This window comes from Balaenoptera physalus (assembly GCF_965194825.1).
Source record: "Balaenoptera physalus genome assembly, chromosome: 6".
Lineage (NCBI taxonomy): Eukaryota > Metazoa > Chordata > Mammalia > Artiodactyla > Balaenopteridae > Balaenoptera > Balaenoptera physalus.
In genome coordinates this window covers 129,414,747-129,433,546 of record NC_138885.1, presented here as the reverse complement: position 1 = coordinate 129,433,546, position 18,800 = coordinate 129,414,747, and the positions used below count along the sequence as shown (strand labels likewise).

General features: G+C 36.0%; 1 protein-coding gene across 22 annotated transcripts in view; it reads left to right on the top strand.

The window, feature by feature from the left end:
- TRIP12 (thyroid hormone receptor interactor 12) overlaps positions 1 to 18,800 on the top strand; it is a 146,478-nt gene that overhangs the window by 93,201 nt on the left and 34,477 nt on the right. For 11 of the 22 annotated variants that reach the window (XM_082466395.1, XM_082466394.1, XM_082466385.1 and 8 more), the window contains 12 exons: positions 2,494 to 2,642; positions 5,752 to 5,787; positions 5,869 to 5,964; positions 7,069 to 7,161; positions 7,359 to 7,520; positions 10,158 to 10,226; positions 10,317 to 10,482; positions 12,748 to 12,865; positions 12,984 to 13,143; positions 14,964 to 15,117; positions 16,927 to 17,155; positions 17,481 to 17,599. In XM_082466395.1, the coding sequence (XP_082322521.1) occupies positions 2,494 to 2,642; positions 5,752 to 5,787; positions 5,869 to 5,964; positions 7,069 to 7,161; positions 7,359 to 7,520; positions 10,158 to 10,226; positions 10,317 to 10,482; positions 12,748 to 12,865; positions 12,984 to 13,143; positions 14,964 to 15,117; positions 16,927 to 17,155; positions 17,481 to 17,599 (1,551 nt within the window). The remainder of the gene's footprint in view (positions 1 to 2,493; positions 2,643 to 5,751; positions 5,788 to 5,868; positions 5,965 to 7,068; positions 7,162 to 7,358; positions 7,521 to 10,157; positions 10,227 to 10,316; positions 10,483 to 12,747; positions 12,866 to 12,983; positions 13,144 to 14,963; positions 15,118 to 16,926; positions 17,156 to 17,480; positions 17,600 to 18,800) is intronic. The other 11 variants (XM_082466379.1, XM_082466388.1, XM_082466384.1 and 8 more) reach the window with 3 other exon arrangements.

Here is an 18,800-nt window from a genome sequence, read left to right as displayed (position 1 = left end):
CTTTTTAAATGGCTGAAGAAGTTTAAAAATTATTGTTTTGTGACTTGAAAATTAAATGAAATTCAAATTTCAGTGTCTGAAAATGAAGTTTGATTGGAATATAGCCATGCTCGGGTTATGTATTGGCTGTGTGTGCTTTTGTGCCACAGTGCCAGGGTCGAGTAGTGGCAGCAGTGACCTTGTGGTCTGCAGAACCCAAAATATTTACTCTCTGGCTCTTTACAGAAGATGTTTGCCTACCAACCCCTGATGTATAATAGTGGTTTTCAGAGTGTGGCCTATAAATTCCAAGCTAGTTCCTGAGATGCTTACATTGAATTCATAAGGCCAAGACTGATAATAACTACTAAGGTCTTTCCTTTTTTACTTTGTTCATGTTTGAATTAAAAGTGCAAAAGCTGTTGTGGTTGTAAAACTGCTGGTGCCTTAATTAGAGTCAAGGCAGTGGCACCAGACTACTGGCAGGTATTTTATTTTTTTCAGTGTCACATGGTCCTAGTAAAAAAACTCCATGTTTACATAAGGATGCGCTTCCAAAACAAAGTCATTAATTTTGTCTTTACTAACGCGTCCATGTCTTTTAAATAGTCTTTGTGGCAAAGTAGGCCCGTTTTTCCACACGCTTCGTCTCTCATAAGCTAGTTTCTCGGCTTGGAAGAGGAGCAGGGGTGAGCGCACAGCTCTTTCTCATTCAGCCTGGCGCTTAGGCCGTTTGCAATGACAGCAGCAAAACAGTGCTACTCGCCACTGTATTTTGTTGCTGTTGTTTTGGAAAATTGTGGTCTTTTTCACAAGTTTTTGTTTATATTAATATGTAATGAATTAACCAGATATTTCAAAATGTTTCTCTTTTAGTTCCAGACACATTTTATAAATAACAGTAGATATAAACCACACACATGGGGTCTCAGTAATTTTCAGGAGTATAAAATTATCCTTAAAACCAAAATTGATCTGTATGAGGTGGTTTCTCTTCACATGTCAGAGGAAAATAATGGCATTGACTTTTTGTTGTCATTGGCATAAGGTCCTTTTAGGAACAGCCCAGAAGTCCAGTGGTGTTCGTGATGATTTGTTTGAGCACGCTGAAATGATCCGTGTGCTTAGACCTGCCAGCCTTGGTGTTGATAGAGCATCCAACGACTTGCGTCAGTTTTTCCTATTTTTGAACTATTTCATTCTTTAAAAACAAATCTAGAAGCAGCTGAAGATTTCTTTTGTTTTCATAGTTACTTTCCCTTCATTTTGTTCTTCCTTCCACATTATTTCAACACAAAAATGTTAAGCCTGCTCTAACTGGAACTGATAGTATATAGTTTGAAAACTTTAAAGATGCTGTCCCTTTGAACTTCAATGTCTTGCAGTGTATTTTTGGACAGACTCTTAATTATGGTAAAGGGAGTTAGGCAGTGATAGTTACGCAGTTCATTAGCCACAGCCTTAAATAATAGAGAAAACAGACCTTGTCAGGATTATTATGTATCCCTTTGAAAGGTTTATGCCCTCCCAGAAGATCATTGATGCTTAATTGGGAAAAACTTTTTTTGATGTTCATATGAATTCCACATTCATTGACAGTTTCCAAACATATATCATTTCTAAGCATTTCAGTACTTAATGTAAAAAATCCAGTATACAAACAATAAACTGAAAAGGTCTCAGAAGGGAAAGGACTTGAAAGTAACCTCAGGTATAAGTTTATAAGCATTAATGGAGTTAATCATGGTTACAAGAAGGAGGGTGTCCAGGAAAATTTGAAACACATTTGTAGACTTTATTTTTGAGTGTCTTACTCGGTTTATTGACAACTTATTTATTGTGGTAGTTGATCCTTAGCATTTTTCAAATGTTTGGGCGATGGAATTGACCCTTAAAAGTAGAAGTACTCTAAAGCACTGTGATAGCAGCATCTGCACGTGAAATGAGAGGAGGTGAAAAGGCCAGTCTTTTGCTGTTTTTAGAAAATATTTCATTCTTTTCATTCCCTTTTGTTAGATGCATTGTTCTGTTTGTCTTTATTTCCTTGCCCTTTTCACTGTTACTTGGACTCCATTTATTCTGATGGAGGTATTTAGAGGCATATAACATTTCCTTTGATGCCTGGGCATCATTGTTTGCCAGGTTTTTATTATAGCAGAAAGCTTTCTGCTCACTAGTTATACATATTTTTGAAAGCATGTATGTTAAAGGTAGCAGTTCATATTAGTCTTATGGCTATTAATTTTTGTTTCAGCTGTTAAATACCAATCAACTTCTCTCATTTAAGAAGATAAAACTTAGAGAAATATAAATAACTGTGACATTACTTTATGGCAGAGTAAATCCAGCTAATTTAATTACATCTTGAATAATCAGCAGCTTGTCTTAACACTGGTATAGACCTAGCCTTTAATTGGGATCCAAAGAAGAAAAGCAGCCAGCATGTAAAGTCACACTTAACACCTAGTAATAATTTTGTGTTTAAAAATAATGATTTTTTTTTTCCATGTGAAGGTTCTAAGGCCCAGCAGCTTCTGCAAGGACTACAAGCAAGCGATGAAAGCCAGCAACTCCAGGCAGTTATTGAGATGTGTCAGTTATTGGTCATGGGAAATGAGGAGACACTGGGAGGGTTTCCTGTCAAGAGTGTTGTTCCAGCTTTGGTAAGAGAGTTTTCCCCTCGTTTTATCCCAGTCATCCTCTGAATGCTGCCCATATTTTTTTTTTTTTTTTTTTTTTTTTACTAAAAACATGATTATTGTCGTTAAGAATTTTAAAATAGGATAGAACTAAGAGATAGTAGAGTGTGGCTTAGTGCTTTTATTTCATGCTTTATAGAGATTGTGCGTGACTGTTAATGATGAATGAGTAAAATTTCTAAACCATTTCTTTTTTTTAATAAATTTATTTATTTTTTATTTTTATTTTATTTTTGGCTGCATTGGGTCTTCGTTGCTGTGCGCAGGCTTTCTCTAGTTGCAGCAAGCGGGGGCTGCTCTTCGTTGCGGTGCGCGGGCTTCTCCTTGCGGTGGCTTCTTCTGTTGCACAGCAGGGGCTCTAGGCGCACGGGCTTCAGTAGTTGTGGCACGCAGGCTCAGTAGTTGTGGCTTGCGGGCTCTAGTGTGCAGGCTCAGTAGTTGTGGCACACGGGCTCAGTTGCTCCACAGCATGTGGGATCTTCCCGGACCAGGGCTCGAACCTGTGTCCCCTGCACTGGCAGGCGGATCCTTAACCACCGTGCCACCAGGGAAGCCCTAAACCATTTCTTGATGAATAGTTATGCTATCTTTGATACGTCAATGACCATGTGGTTTTAAATTTTAAGTTGTTAGCCCCATCAGGTGATACCTTGACGTACTATGCCAAAACTTACGTGCTTTTTTCTTTTAAACTGGTGATTCACAGGACAATAACAAGCAGCTCACTTGTGGGTTCTCTTTGTGGGCCATCAAGGTTTCATGCTTGATAGCAGTGTGCATGGCAGAGCAGTTAAGCCGGAACACCACGTGGATCCTCCAGCTAAAAGAAAAGGTTTTATGTTAAGCAAAAACAAAAGAAACAAAACAATACTCAACAATAGAAAAACAATTTTTAAAATCTTTTAAGGATTTTTCAACACAGTTGTGAGTTGGTATTTAGAATTTATTAATATCTTAATCGCTTAAGCTTTTTAATGTGAAAACAACGGGAAGAGAAATTGCCATTACTAAATGTAGGCCCTTGAGCATAATACATCTTTCAAATAGTGGCTTGGTAATTTTCTCAATGCTAGATTAAAGAAATTGGCTATAATTTAAGATTAAAATTAAGTCTGAATGAAATAGTAACAAAAGACTAACATAAGCATGAATATACATTCATAGTGTATTTTACCTTGGAAGTTAAATATCATTCAAGTCTTTGTTTACACATCTAGTAAAGTTGACAAAAATGGAACTGTGATTGGAGTATCAGATTGTCTCATTTGATCACATTGTCACATTGCGGAGAGAGCTGAGTGAAGACAAGTTAAATACAAGATGACATAGTCTTTATTCGGCCTGTTCTTATTTGTTGGATGGCTCTGCTCTGGCAGGAAGTGATAAAGGATAGAGCAGTGTCTTTACCTTCTGCCATGCAGACCTCCTGGTAACAAAAGCTAGCTCTCAAGTCTTACCAGTTCCACTCTACAGGTTTGCATATTAATTTTTTAATGTTTCACGAAAGCAGTATTAGCCTTTGTACTCTGACATTTACCTATGTTTATATTCATGCTCAAATTATTGATTTCTTCAATAGCTGGCTTTTATGACCTGAATTAAACTTCCTTGTTTGTTTTTGTTCATTTAAAAATAAATAGTAACAAAGAACTAGGTTTACCATGTACTTATCTCTGTTAAACAGCAGTTTTTATTGGTTAAATAAAGAAGTTGTTAAATCTAGGCAGAAACATTAGCATAATCCAATTTTCTTAATTTGCTGGTGGTATTGATTAGATTTACATACTTGGCAGACCTGCACAAGTCAGCTCATGCTGTTAATAATGAATTGTCCAGATTTATCTTTCATCACAGTTGAATATTATAAATATATATCCATCAATCACCATACACCTGTGTGACCATAAACAGTCTTTTTTGGTGAAGAATCTGTTTACAGCAGTTCTTCCCAAATGTGGTATTACAAGGTTCATTCCACCTTAAAGAATTGGAGAACTTATTACTTTTTCTGTTAGCATAACAACCACTTCAACTTAGAGTAGGTGTTTTATAAGTGACTGATTTGTAGGTGATTTGAGACAGAGTGTGCACTCTTGTGCATGTGTGTGTGTGTTTATGTTGTGTGTTTAACAAAAGCAGTTATCAGGAACTCTGGTATATAGATATATTTTACCAAGCATAATTCAGAGCTGAGAAGACATTCATATTAAATGAATATTGCATTAGGATATCTGATATCTGACGTACATTTAATTGAAAGGTACTTTACAGCTTAAATTCAACGCATTTAAAATTTCCATTGAACTAGAAGACAGTGAATGACTGTCTCTTTCCCCAAGTAGGAAATTTCTTTGGTAGCTTTGGCTGCTTCAGGAAGATGGAGTGTATATCTGTAGTAGTTTTGCATCCCCTCCTTTGAAAAACATGGTTAAAATCTGCTTAAGGTCTTTCTCACAAGAAAAACTAAAATAAAATCAGATGTTTAGACTAACTCATGCATTTGTAAAATAATTATATTACTTTGAGTTTTAATTAGCGCATAATTCATTTTTGATGTGATCAATATCGTGTTTAAATCCTATACTACTGTGTATTTTACAGCTGAGTTAAATGGTGCTTCGCTCAACTTTTAGAGAAGCTAATTTACAAGAGTTTAAGCTATGATATTGAATCTGTACTGATAGTTGTTAATTTAACAAATGTCAGTGCATTGCTGGTCTGTTTACTTATGTATAATACTGATTGACACCTGTTAAGCCCTCAGTGACATGTTAATGGGCTTCTGAATGGGGGAATAGAGGCACCAGGAGGGTTGGTTGTAAGCAGCAGGAAGGCTTTGCTTTTGACCTGGATCATTGGTGATGATTATCCCAAGTCAGTGCTTCAGTGTGTGTGTCATGCCATCCTAAGAATAATCATTTCTTGTGTATGCATGCTAGGTTTTAACTTGATATTATTTTTGTATGGTAAAATTCTTGGATCATGCAGTTCTATTTCAGTTGAAGTAGAAGAAATACTTCTAGGACTTCTAAGAATATAGCTTCTAATACTTTGTTATAATCTTTTTAAACAGATAACATTACTGCAGATGGAGCATAATTTTGATATTGTAAGTATGTACTATATTTTTAAAAATCACTCCAAATTTAAACTTTGAGTTTTTATTGAGTAAAAATGGCTTCTTTTCTAGATGAACCACGCTTGTCGAGCCTTAACATACATGATGGAAGCACTTCCTCGATCATCCGCTGTTGTAGTAGATGCAATTCCTGTCTTTTTAGAAAAGGTAATCCTACTTTTGCCCAACTTGTTTGAAAGCAGGCATAGGGGAATCAAGTTGAGAACTCTTTTTTTTTTTTTTTTTTTTTTTTTTTCTCACACACACACACTGTATTTTATTTTTACAAGAGATAAATAGACTGACACCAAGCATTGTACATGGATGACCACAACAAAAGCAACAATGATTGCAATTACCAAACATGAAACACACTCATACTATGTCATAATATTGACATTCAGTCCAGTAATCCTCCACTGTAACAGCTCCTTTACTTTGCAGTGAAAATTGATTTGTATATTCTTTGCCTCTGAGTCCTTGTGGGATTTTTTTTTTTTTTTTAATTCAGACAGAAAGTCACAAAAATTATACTCATACTTGACTGTTGAATTCTAAAGTAGTACATCAAATTGTGAGGCCACATTAAAAGACATTTTTTAGCATCCATTATCTAACTAAAGTATATTTTTTAGCCAAGGTTCCAGAAAAATGTTTTATGTCTAGCAGAACGGCAGTTTAAAGTTGATGCTAATAAAGCATTTGTAAAATCAACCCAGTATTATAATTTTTTAATAATAACAATTACTGCCTTAGTATAAAATCTTTCAGAGAAGAACTTAAAGCACTTGATTAAAAATTATCTCATTATTTCTAGAAAACATCCCAGTGAGGTTGATAGCTATTTATACCCTCATTTTACAGCTGAGAAGGCCGAGACAAAGTGCCTTGCTCAAGGTCATAGCACAGTAAAGTTTGCATTATCTGATAACTGGAATATGGTATAAAGTTTAAAACTTGATTTTTAAAATTTGTTGTATAAACCAACCCATTTATTTTAAATATGAAGGTTTAAAGTTATATAATTGAATTTAGTTTATTCTCTATGTAAAACATTTTTCAGTATCTTTAAAGTAGTTGGAAGGACAAAAAATGTATTGCCAATATGTTTGGCTTAAGCGCATAAATCGCTGGTTTCCTATGGTGGGTTTCAGGTTAGAGGCAGTATAGATTGATGGAAATTAGAGAAAGTGCTGTTTATTCATGTCAAAGATGAGCAATGAGTAAAAAACTTGAATGATAACCTTAAGTTTCCTATTTATATGTTCCCAGCTGCAAGTTATTCAGTGTATTGATGTGGCAGAGCAGGCCTTGACGGCCTTGGAGATGTTATCACGTAGACACAGTAAAGCCATTCTACAGGCGGTAAGTGTTGTTACCGAAGGACTATATTTCATTTAGTGTTGGATTTTAGATCCACATTTGTATTAGTTCCTAGATTGCAGTCTCTATAAGGTACACATGCTGTTTCCAAGTGATATGCTAGACTTTTAGGAGGCTTTTTTTTTTTTAATTGCTGATAAAAGGGTATTTCTTGGCTTTAACAGTTTCCTATATTTTAGGGTGGTTTGGCAGACTGCTTGCTGTATCTAGAGTTCTTCAGCATAAATGCCCAAAGGAATGCACTAGCAATTGCAGCCAATTGCTGCCAGAGTATCACGCCAGATGAATTTCATTTTGTGGCAGATTCCCTCCCATTGCTAACCCAAAGGCTAACCCACCAGGTAAAACATAAACCTATTTTATGTGTCATAAAACATTTGCATTACGTTTTTTTAAATGCTAATTTCAACTAGGGTCTTAAATCTTCCAACTGGATATGTAACTTGGAAATGTTCTCATCTGTGTTTTTTCCTGTTACCTAGTCATGTACTATATATTAGGTTATTTTATGAAATTTCGGTGGATTTACCGAGATGAACAGTACTTCTTCGTTTATGATATCTTCAACTATTTTGACTTTAGGAGTAAATTTATTATTTCAGCAAACACTGAGTGTTTCCTATGTAATATGATCAGAATTTCCTTTTAGAAAGATCACCGTTTCCTGAAAGGTATTGGGTTAGGCAGGCAAGACTAGGAGGGTATGGGTTAAGATCAGAAGAGAGATGAGACTATGTATGTGCCAGATAGAAATGAAATAAGAAATGCAGACTGCAACTGTCTGGGGTTGGAGAAGAACAGAAGCAATTAGGAGATGGAATCAGTGGGCCTGGTGTTGCAGTATGAGAAGCAGAGCTTATAGAGCCCCTGGTGGAGGACAGTTCGTGAGTTAAGCTTCGAGATTTTAGAGAAATTGAATTTTCTTGTAATGTTTCAAAGTGTTGTTATTGCTAAAGAGCTTTTTAGAGATCTGACTTTTAAGTCACCTTTACAACGTGTGCTTAAAATCTTTTTGGGGAAAATTAGGTACATAAAATATACAGGCATACCTCGGAGATACTGTGGGTTCAGTTCTGACCACTGCAGTAAAGCGAAATATCACAATAAAGCAAGTCACAAGAATTTTTTGGTTTCCCAGTGCGTATGAAAGTTCTTTTTACACTACAGTGTAGTCGCCCCAACCCCCAGGCGACGGACCGGTAGCGGTCCATGGCCTGTTAGGAACCGGGCCGCACAGCAGGAGGTGAGCAGCGGGCGAGCGAGCGAAGCTTCATCTGTATTTACAGCCGCTCCCCATCGCTCGCATTACCACCTGAGCTCTGCCTCCTGTCAGGTCAGCGGCGGCATTAGATTCTCATAGGAGCACAAACCCTACTGTGAACTGTGCACATGCGAGGGATCTCGATCTTGCGCTCCTTATGAGAATCCAATGCCTTATGATGACCTGAGGTGGAGCTGAGTCGGTCCCATCACCCCCAGATAGGACCATGTAGTTGCAGGAAAACAAGCTCAGGGCTCCCACTGATTCTGCATTATGGTGAGTTGTATAATTATTTCATTATATATTACAGTGTAATAATAATAGAAAGAAATAAAGTGCACAGTAAGTGTAATGCGCTTGAATCATCCCGAAACGCACCCCCCCCCCAAATCTGTGGAAAAATTGTCTTCCATGAAACTGGTCCCTGGTGCCAGAAAGGTTGGGGACCGCTGATGTAGTCTATTAAGTGTGCAATAGCATTGTGTCTAAAAAAAAAAACAATGTACATACCTTAATTAAGAAATCCTTCATTGTTAAAAAATGCTAACCATCGTTTGATCCTTCAGGGACTCGTAATCTTTTTGCTGGTGGAGGGGGGGAGGGTTTAAAATGTTGGGAGAATTACCACAGTGGAATACAGAGACAGGAAGTGAGGCAGTGCTGTTGGACAAATAGCGCCAACAGACTTGCTGGGTGCAGGGCTTCCACAAACCTTCAATTTGTCAAAAATGCAGTATCTGCAAAGTGCACGAAAGTGAAGCACAATAAAATGAGGTATACCTATATTAAATAAGGTGTTTACATAAGATAGGTAAAATAATATTGATTATTGAATCACTGGAGGATTTTGCTTCTTGATAATCAAGACACAAGTAGTGCCATTCATTTTTTATTTATTTTAAAAAACTTAGCAGGCTGAGATAACCTTTACTTTATGGGGGCTAGAAATGTTCTCTAGTTAGGTGTGAGTTCACCTTATTTTGGAAGTATGGCCCGAGAATCAGAGAAGTTAAATAGTGGGCCCTGTTATTGTAGCATTCTTTCTAGACTTAAATCGTGACAACGAAGGTGTAGGACTTCTGTAATACCAGAATTACTTTCATTTTTACACAACTAAGTCTAGTTTTTACATCCGAAGCCCATTTATCAATTAGAAAAAAACCGAAGTCTATCAAAATAGCCATTAAATTGTTCTTTCTGTTCTTATGAGAGTTATTCCAAATGTTTTCTCATTAAGATCAGTCTAATAGTATTTAGATTCTTTTCATAATGATAGAGCAAATCTATATCAAGTTTTTCTTACTATCAGTAAACCTCTGGCTCACATACATAACTATTTACAACTTTTTAGTGAATGCATGTTTTAAGCATTTCTACTTGTAAGGCTTTTTAGAATGGTAGGATGTTTATTTTTTCTTTATTATAGTTTTTGTTTAGGTATTGAAATTATAGAAGTACAAAAGTTGTTCCCTTTCTATGTATTTGCTTTTTATATGTTGGGTTCTTAATGGAAGAGAGAGGTTCTATCAGTATGATTCCCTTTGCTTTGAAATCATGACATTACTCATTGTTTGCTTATTAGGGTCACAGCATTTTCAAAGGTCATATCTAATTAAGTAAGTCTTGAAGAATTTGGGGTTAGGAAGAAGATAAGGGAGTTACGTACGACAGTGAAAATGTTTTATATTAACAAACTTTATTTTCCTTTATTAAAAAGGACAAAAAGTCAGTAGAAAGCACTTGCCTTTGTTTTGCACGTCTCGTGGACAACTTCCAACATGAGGAGGTAAGCGTTTAGTCTTTGTTGGTATTTTCATGAAGTTGTTAAGTTGCTGCCTCATGAAGTAACAGCTTTTTCTTTCTTGTGTTTGTGAAGAATTTACTCCAGCAGGTTGCCTCCAAAGATCTGCTAACAAATGTTCAACAACTATTGGTAGTAACTCCACCAATTCTAAGTTCTGGGATGTTTATAATGGTGGTTCGCATGTTTTCTTTGATGTGTTCCAACTGTCCAACTTTAGCGGTTCAACTTATGAAGCAAAGTAAGTGCTATTTTATTATTCTGTTTTATACAGGAAAAACAGCTTGTGTTTGTGTGTGTGTGTGTGAGTTTAATCTCTGTTAATAAGTAAAGTCAACATAAGCAAGTAGAAATGGCTAATATCACAGGCACTGGATAGTAAAGGAAGAAAAATGTTAATATGTAATAAATTTGTGTTGTGACAATATAGTAATGCTGCCTACATACAATTTTTAAAGTATATAATATATTAAAATTTTACCCTTGGTGTAGGGCTAAAGACCCAAAGTCATTGCTTTCTGTACAATATCAATTAAGTAATGATGCTTCATTAGGAGAATTCTGAGTTTTATGTTACCAGTAACCGCTTCTCTTTTGCTTATAGGTAGTCCTTTTTTCCCACATTAGATTTTCCAGCAGTTTATGATTCCAGAATGCTTTCTTCCCTCAAAATGTTGGAACTTATTTACACAGATGAATGTCTCTGATCTTTGCTACTTTAATATTTCTAAGCCTTTCCCAAACTTACATGTGCAGGGTGTCAAGTTTTATCGCACTGGTATTGCAATTGCCCATTACTCTCTTAAACCTTAGATTTCACAAGTTAATGTCAGAAGACATCCGTATGTTGTTATTTTTGCTGTTAGAGCGTTGATCACTTTTTTATGAAGCACCTATCATTGTGGCTAATTTCATGTCCATAATTCTAATCTTTGAGGGCGTTACCTTGGGAGTCAGTGATGACACTCACTGACAAAACAGTCTTTGTCCCACCACTTCAAACAGAATATTAAGGGGTATAAGAGACTTTTTTTGGGGGGGTGGGGGGGGGACTCAGTTTTATATTTCGCATTACTTGTGAATTTTAGCACATGGCACAGAATTTTGTAGAAAAATAGTGTTGCTGAGGTGCTTTATTGAAGAGATTCCTCTTCCAGCATTGAGTCATTCCTGAACTTAGTATCCCAGGGAACCCTGTTTTGCTTATGCCATGAACAGAGTCCTCTCTGCGTAGATAAGCTTGGGGAAGGTTTAACTCTTTTTTTGCGTAGTCATAATGTACTTTGCTTATTAAAATCCCTAGGGCCCCCTTGAATTTCCCCACTTCTTGAAGTTTGCCCACAGGATTATCTCTTGTTACCGTGTGGTGTGGCACAGCATTTTCCTATATCCTGGTTTGGGAAATTCCTGTCTGACTTGTTTGTTTTAACGTTTTGGAATTTTTTCTTTAGTATGATGAATGTTTTCACCTCTTCTGCATACTTTAGGAAGTTTGCCACATAATTATTCTACTTCAGTAACACGAACCTCTCTGGTTCTTTCCATTCTGTTGTCATCCTCTGATCTCTTTAAAAAAGAAAAAGTTAATAATGTACCATTGCCATCTATTCATATTTCTTAAGAAAGGTGGCAAAATGACTTTTTCAAGAACTTTTTAAAAATTTTAATCACTGTTTGTGAAATTTCAGTGAGTCAGAGATTGATCCACACCCCTCTGCCCAAATTAATGGTGAATACTTTCCTTGACAACAGAACTTACTGATTACTGGCAGAACATTTCAATGAAATGTTTATGTATATTTTGCATATGTGTAGTATTTTATAGATACCAACAGAGACACAGCCCTGTCTTTGGGTCGTAGCTGTTAGAATGACCAAAACCTTTGGAGCCTGGGGGCTTCCTCCACTCACTGTCAGTGTCAGTACACTAAACTAGTTTTCATGCAAATTCTTCCATAAACTGATGTCTTCTGGGGATGGAAGCTTATGGTAGAGGATGTTTTAATGATCTTTAAATTTAGTTGGCATGCTTACTGTCATTTAAGGTAAAGGTTTTCCTGATCACAATATGGTAATTTCAGATGCTTTTAACTGCTGTGTTTTACTCTGTTGGTCACATGTTTTCAGTATATTTGAATTGAAGACAAATATACATATGTACTTGAGTCGAGGATAAAATATGTTTAGTACACTTTTTTGCAAAGCACTGTGCTCCTCAAGGAAAGTAATACAAGATCCCTGAAGTCTCTGCAGTGGATTTGTGATTAGGTGTCTTGCTGGAAGGTTAGGACTCAAACTTAAGTCCTCAGAAAGAAATTGTTTAAATCTTTATGATTTTTTTAAGGTTTTAATGACAACTCACTTGGATTTTTCACTTTAATTTCTGTGGTATATAGCTGTACAAGAAAATATTTCTGATTGTTTCCCCCCTAGGCAATGATTACCTTTTAAATATGGCAATATAAGTAGTTTCATAGGGTTTTGCTTTTTATTGTTGGTTTTACAGATATTGCAGAAACACTTCACTTTCTCCTGTGTGGTGCCTCCAATGGAAGTTGTCAGGAACAGATTGATCTTGTTCCACGAAGTCCTCAAGAACTGTATGAACTGACATCTCTGATCTGGTAAAGATTGGGCCAATAATAACTGTGGTTTATAGGAGGGTATTTTACTTGAGAAACCTGGTGTTTACTGACAGCTCAGGAAGCTACTTATTAAAATAATTGCACCTTTCGTTTTCAGTGAACTTATGCCATGTTTACCAAAAGAAGGCATTTTTGCAGTTGATACCATGCTGAAGAAGGGAAACGCACAGAACACAGATGGTGCGATATGGCAGTGGCGTGATGACCGGGGCCTTTGGCATCCCTATAACAGGATTGACAGCCGGATCATTGAGGTAGTAGTTTCATCGTACCGTTTAAATATGTCTTCTTTGGTGGAGAGTGGGTGTAGGGCTGGAGTGGGGAGGTGGACGTGTGTACTTAAATGTGCTCAATGTGGAATTAACTCAAGATTTTCTCGTTTTGTCTCCTGAGAACAAGGTCCTCATTTCTGTTCAGGGCAGAAAACATGATGTTCTAGTGCTGCTGCTGCTCACTACCTGATTGACTTGGAGCAAGTAATTTAAGACCTTTGTTCCATAGCTTCCTCCTTTCTGCAAGGAAACACGGGAGGAGTTAGGCTACATGTCTCTAAAAGTCCCTTCTATCTCCTCTCCAGAAGAAGTCTCTCAAAAGCAAAGATTACGTACAAGTAGCTGCTTCTCAGTATTTTTAAAGAGCAAAAATATGGAAACAATCTAAATATCTAGCTTTAGATGAATGATTAAGTAAATTGTGAAATATACATAGGTTTTTATATAGTCCAGACCTTAATGGGATAAATTTTAATGACTTAAAATATGATATGCTATAAATGAAAACAAAATGTTCAAAAAAATTATGTGACTGACTCTTGGGAACTCGGCAAAAGAAAAGAGGAATAATAACAAAGGAAAGAAACACACTAAAATATTTAGTGATTTTTCTGTGAAGGTTTTTATGCGTGATTTTATCCTTTTTTCCATACTTCTTCATATTAAGTTTGCACAGAAATATTTCAAAAATTTCTCAGGAAAATATTTGCCCTAGTTTAGGAAGTGTTGGGTCACTGCATTATTTGAGAAGCCAAGCATCATTTACTAATGTTTTCATATATAAGTTACTTTAAGTATTAATATGTTTTCTGATTTCAACCTGTGTTAATTAGAATTTTTTAGGACATGACACTTAAATAGACTTTTTTCTTTAAGGTCCTTTCCCCTAGTTAGTTTCTAAAAATGAGTTTGTGAAAAACATGTTACAAGATCAGAAGATCTTATGAAAATGTCTAAATTCAGAGCTAGCTGTATGTTATGAGGAAGTTAAAGGTGACTGGTCTTTGTGCATTGTTAGCCTTAGTTTATAAGTAGGTTGCGGTCTCTAACGCTAAGCATTCTTCTTTTTAGCATTTTCCCGATAATTGTATATTCACTGTTAGTTTACTGTCTTGTACTTCCTAAGAGTCCTGTCTTCCATTCAACCAAGGAATTCCATAAGAATGAATATTTTATCACTTCTTTAGGCTGTCTAAAATCAAGCAAACAGTGTTAATCATATTGTCTCATTTGAGATACATACTTTGTAATACTTGCCACCCCTGGGGATTACTTTCTTTAGTTCCAATTGTGTCCCTTTCAATCTTAGGGCATCATTTAAATGTAAAGTCTTTTTTGTTTCCTAAGGATAATTTTATAGGATCATTTTGTTTAAAGGAGGATTTTGATGGGCTGCTAGGAATCCATGCTGTAAATAACGTCTTAACCTAAGAATTAGATACTAAGATTTATGGATAACAATTTTTTTTCTGTCAGCAATGTCTTCAAGGCCTTTTTAACACAAATAGTGTCGTCTTCATGTCAGTGATTCTACATGACTGGATCCTTCATCAGGATTTTACCTGTATTTGTCTCAGGGGACCTGATAGGTCCTGTAATGTATATTTGTGTTTAATTAAGAACGGTTTGTTGGGTGAATGAGTTTTGTCACATCCACACTATTAAAACTTCTATATTGTTACTTCACCATCTAAAACCTGATGAAACAAATATGTAAGTTAGCATTTATTGAGGGTTCCCACTGTGTCTTAAGTTGATAAATTTCTCCATGTTTATATTCAAGGTTTCTCTCTCTTTGCTCTCAGGCAGCCCATCAGGTCGGTGAGGATGAGATAAGCTTGTCCACTCTGGGACGAGTTTATACTATTGATTTTAATTCTATGCAGCAAATCAATGAGGACACGGGAACAGCACGTGCCATTCAGAGAAAACCTAACCCCTTAGCCAATACTAACAGTAGTAAGTATCTTTTGAGTTGAAAGTAGTGCGGTATTGTCTGTGAGTAGTATTTGCAATAACAAATAATTGTTTTATGGAGTGTTATTATTAAACTTAAGACAGTTGCATAGTAGTAATTAATTTTTTGTTGTTGCTTTAATCGGCAAATGAGCCAGTATTAACTGGCATCTTCCCCAAGATTTTCCTGCTTTTGTGATTTGCAGTGTCCTGGACTTTCATCAGAATTGTCCTGTGCATCCCTTTCCCCACCACTGCCTTCCAGTTTTATTGAGATATAATTGACACACAGCACTGTATAAGTTTAAGGTGTACAACATAATGGCTTGACTTACATACGTCATGAAATGATTATCCCATAAGTTGAGTGAACAACCAGCTTCTCATAGATAGAAATTAAAGAAATAGAAAAAAAATTTTTGTGTGTGGTAAGAAACTCTTAGCATTCATATATAACATCAGCAGTGTTCACTATATTTGTCAGGTACGTTACATCCCTAGTACTAATTTACCTTATAACTGGGAAAGGTTATACCTTATGACTGCCTTCATCCAGTCCACCCCCTGCTGCCCCCCCGTTCCCCCCCCCCCCCCGCCCCACCCAGTAACCACAGATCGGATCTCTTTGAGTTTGGTTTTGAAGTATAATGAACTTACAATGCTGTGTTAGCTCCTGTTACACAACATAGTGATTCAGTACTTCTGTACATTTCAAAAAGATCGCCATGATAAGTCTACTTACTATCTGTCACCAAAGGTATTATATACAACAGTAAGTGACTGTATTCCCCATGCTGTACATTTCTTACTCGTGACTCATTTATTCTGCAACTGGAAGTTTGTTTCCCTTAATCTCCCTCACTTATTTCTTTTCTCCCCTCACCCCCTCCCCTTTGGCAACCGCCAGTTTGTTCTCTGCAGCCCATGCAGTTTTTAAAATCTGATCCTTTCATCCCTGTTTTACCTTTGGATCCACTCACACCCCATCATATTAGTTCTTTCCAACCTTTTATTTTATACTTTCCCACCAAAATTCTCTTAATTAATGAAGAATAGGTGATCATGATTTTTTTTCTTTTCAGGTTTCTGTCATTTGTTCCTTTCCTAAGGGATTTAGTTCATTGATTTTGCAGGTCTAGGCTAGAGTGCAAGGGTCAGCATACTGTTTCTGAAAAGGACCAGATAGTAAATATTTTAACCTTTGCAGGCCATGCAGTCTCTGTATTCAGCACTGCTCTTGTAGCTCCCAAACAGCCATATACAATATGTAAACAAATATATGTGGCTGTGTTCCAACAAAATTTATTTACAAAAATAGGTGGTGGGTGGATTGGGCCTTTGGACCATACTTTGCCAACCCCTGTTCTAGCGCTTTTCATCCGTTACCTTTCCCCTGCACCTTATTCCCTCTAATCATAAGTGACAGGTCATCTTGTTTTTCCAGTTTCTTGCTACATACTCACTGTCCAGTTTTTCAACTCTGTTTATTTCTTACTAGTGGTTTAGCTGGCTAATACTGAAATATCTCCAATATTTTGTGGAACATATATTAGTAAAAATAAGAGATACAGTGTAGTGGTGCCTTGTGCTTTTCAGCTGGCCAGAATGGTCAGTGGTTTTTTAGCTGGCTAAAATTTGTCTTAATGCCATTTATAGACCCCAGTTGATTGCATTAGATAAGTTAATTTGCTTTATAACCAAAAAGTTTTTATAGAATTTCAGACAATTACATCAGCTTGAATGCTTTATGTTATTTACTTTATTGTGTTTCTGAAGTCTGTAACTTTAGGATTATACATTTTTTTATTACAGGTGGATATTCAGAGTTAAAGAAGGATGATGCTCGAGCACAGCTTATGAAAGAGGATCCGGAACTGGCTAAGTCTTTTATTAAGACATTATTTGGTGTTCTTTATGAAGTGTATAGTTCCTCAGCAGGACCTGCGGTCAGACATAAGTGCCTTAGAGCAATTCTTAGGATAATTTATTTCGCGGATGCCGAACTTCTAAAGGATGTCCTGAAAAATCATGCTGTTTCAAGGTGTGTTCATGAAAGTGGTGAAAATGCTTTAGAAATCCAAGTCTCTGCAAGTAACTTCAGAAATCTTTAAAGAAATAGTATAGAAAAAATATGCACAAAACAGTTTATTTGGAGTATTTTGAGCCCTTCGTTGTCTTTCTGTATTCACAAACACCTCTGATAAAGAATAAATTAAATGCAAAAGTTGAGCATTTAAGAAAAATTCTTGTTCTGGCGGACTGGTTTGACACTTAAAATATTTTGCTCTCAAATTTAAAGTAGGATGGCCAGCAGTAATTATCAAATTCAGACAAATGTTTTATATACAAATGCTTTCTTTTTTTAGTCATATTGCTTCCATGCTATCAAGCCAAGACCTGAAGATAGTAGTTGGAGCACTTCAGATGGCAGAGATCTTAATGCAGAAGTTACCTGATATTTTTAGTGTTTATTTCAGAAGAGAAGGTAATGCCGTTCATGATAGTTAATTCATGGTTAATCTTTTAGTCTAAACATTATTTCAGTAGAAGTATAGTTATACTCTATAGAAAAAAAATTAAACTGTTATTTTTATGTAAGATATTTGCATGCTTACAGCTTTAATACATATAGAGCGTCTTTTATAAATCTTTTATTATAGATTGTGTGAGATTCACTGTCTGTTGATGAACATTTAGTAAGTTTCAATGATTTGAGTGTTTATGGCCCAGAAGCAATCATTGACTTTTCTTTTTATGCTGATAACATTCAGTTGCCCATAAAGATTCTTTGAAAAAGTCAGAGGTCACTTTCCCAAGGAATCCTGTTAGTAGATCAGAACAGCTGTAATAAGGGATTATTTTTTTACTTCACTGTGTAGATAATGGAATATTTCAAGGCTTGGAATAATCTTCAGAATGCAATTGGTATAGTCCTCTAAGTTGAGGAATATCAATGTCGAAATCAGCCTAGGGGACATGGTACTTTTCCATTCTTTTCTTGAAGACCTCAAAGATGAAACTGTATCACTCATTTGGGTGTTTTATTCTTTTTAAACCTGCCGAGATATTAAAAGTTCCTTCTCATCAACAGAAATCTCTTTATGGGTCTCTTTGGTCTATTAGGTTACTTTGGTCTTGTGAGGATGCAGAAAATGATGGTGTTTTCCCCTCACGTAATACTTTATCTTCAGTCTTAGAAACAATCCTGGTTCTTTATGCATATGATCTGTTTTCCATTCTTTTGATCACCTTTTCTTATGCTGGATTCATTTCTCTTTACATCTTGAGAATGTAACAGACATGCTAGTGTAATAGTATTGAATCAAATGAGAAGAAGTTTTCACTGTTTCTTATTAGCTCTGTTCAAATAACAGTGAGTTTTCAAAAACAGTCCAGCACTACACATTTATGTGAAATAGAAGGCAAACTCTCTCCATTTCCCAGAGATAATAACTATGGTTAACAAATCAGGTTTTCTGTGCTCACATAAATGCCTGGTATGTATTCTTATTTTTAGCCTTAGATTATCTTGTATTTTGCATTCTGTATTTTGTTTTTGGTATTCTGTTTTTGTTGTTTGCTTTTAGTTGCTTTCTGATTTGGAAGCATATCAGAATCGGTCTTTTTTCTCAGTGATTTTTTTAAAAAACTTTGGTAGAATCAACTATGCCGTCAGGTTGAATTTC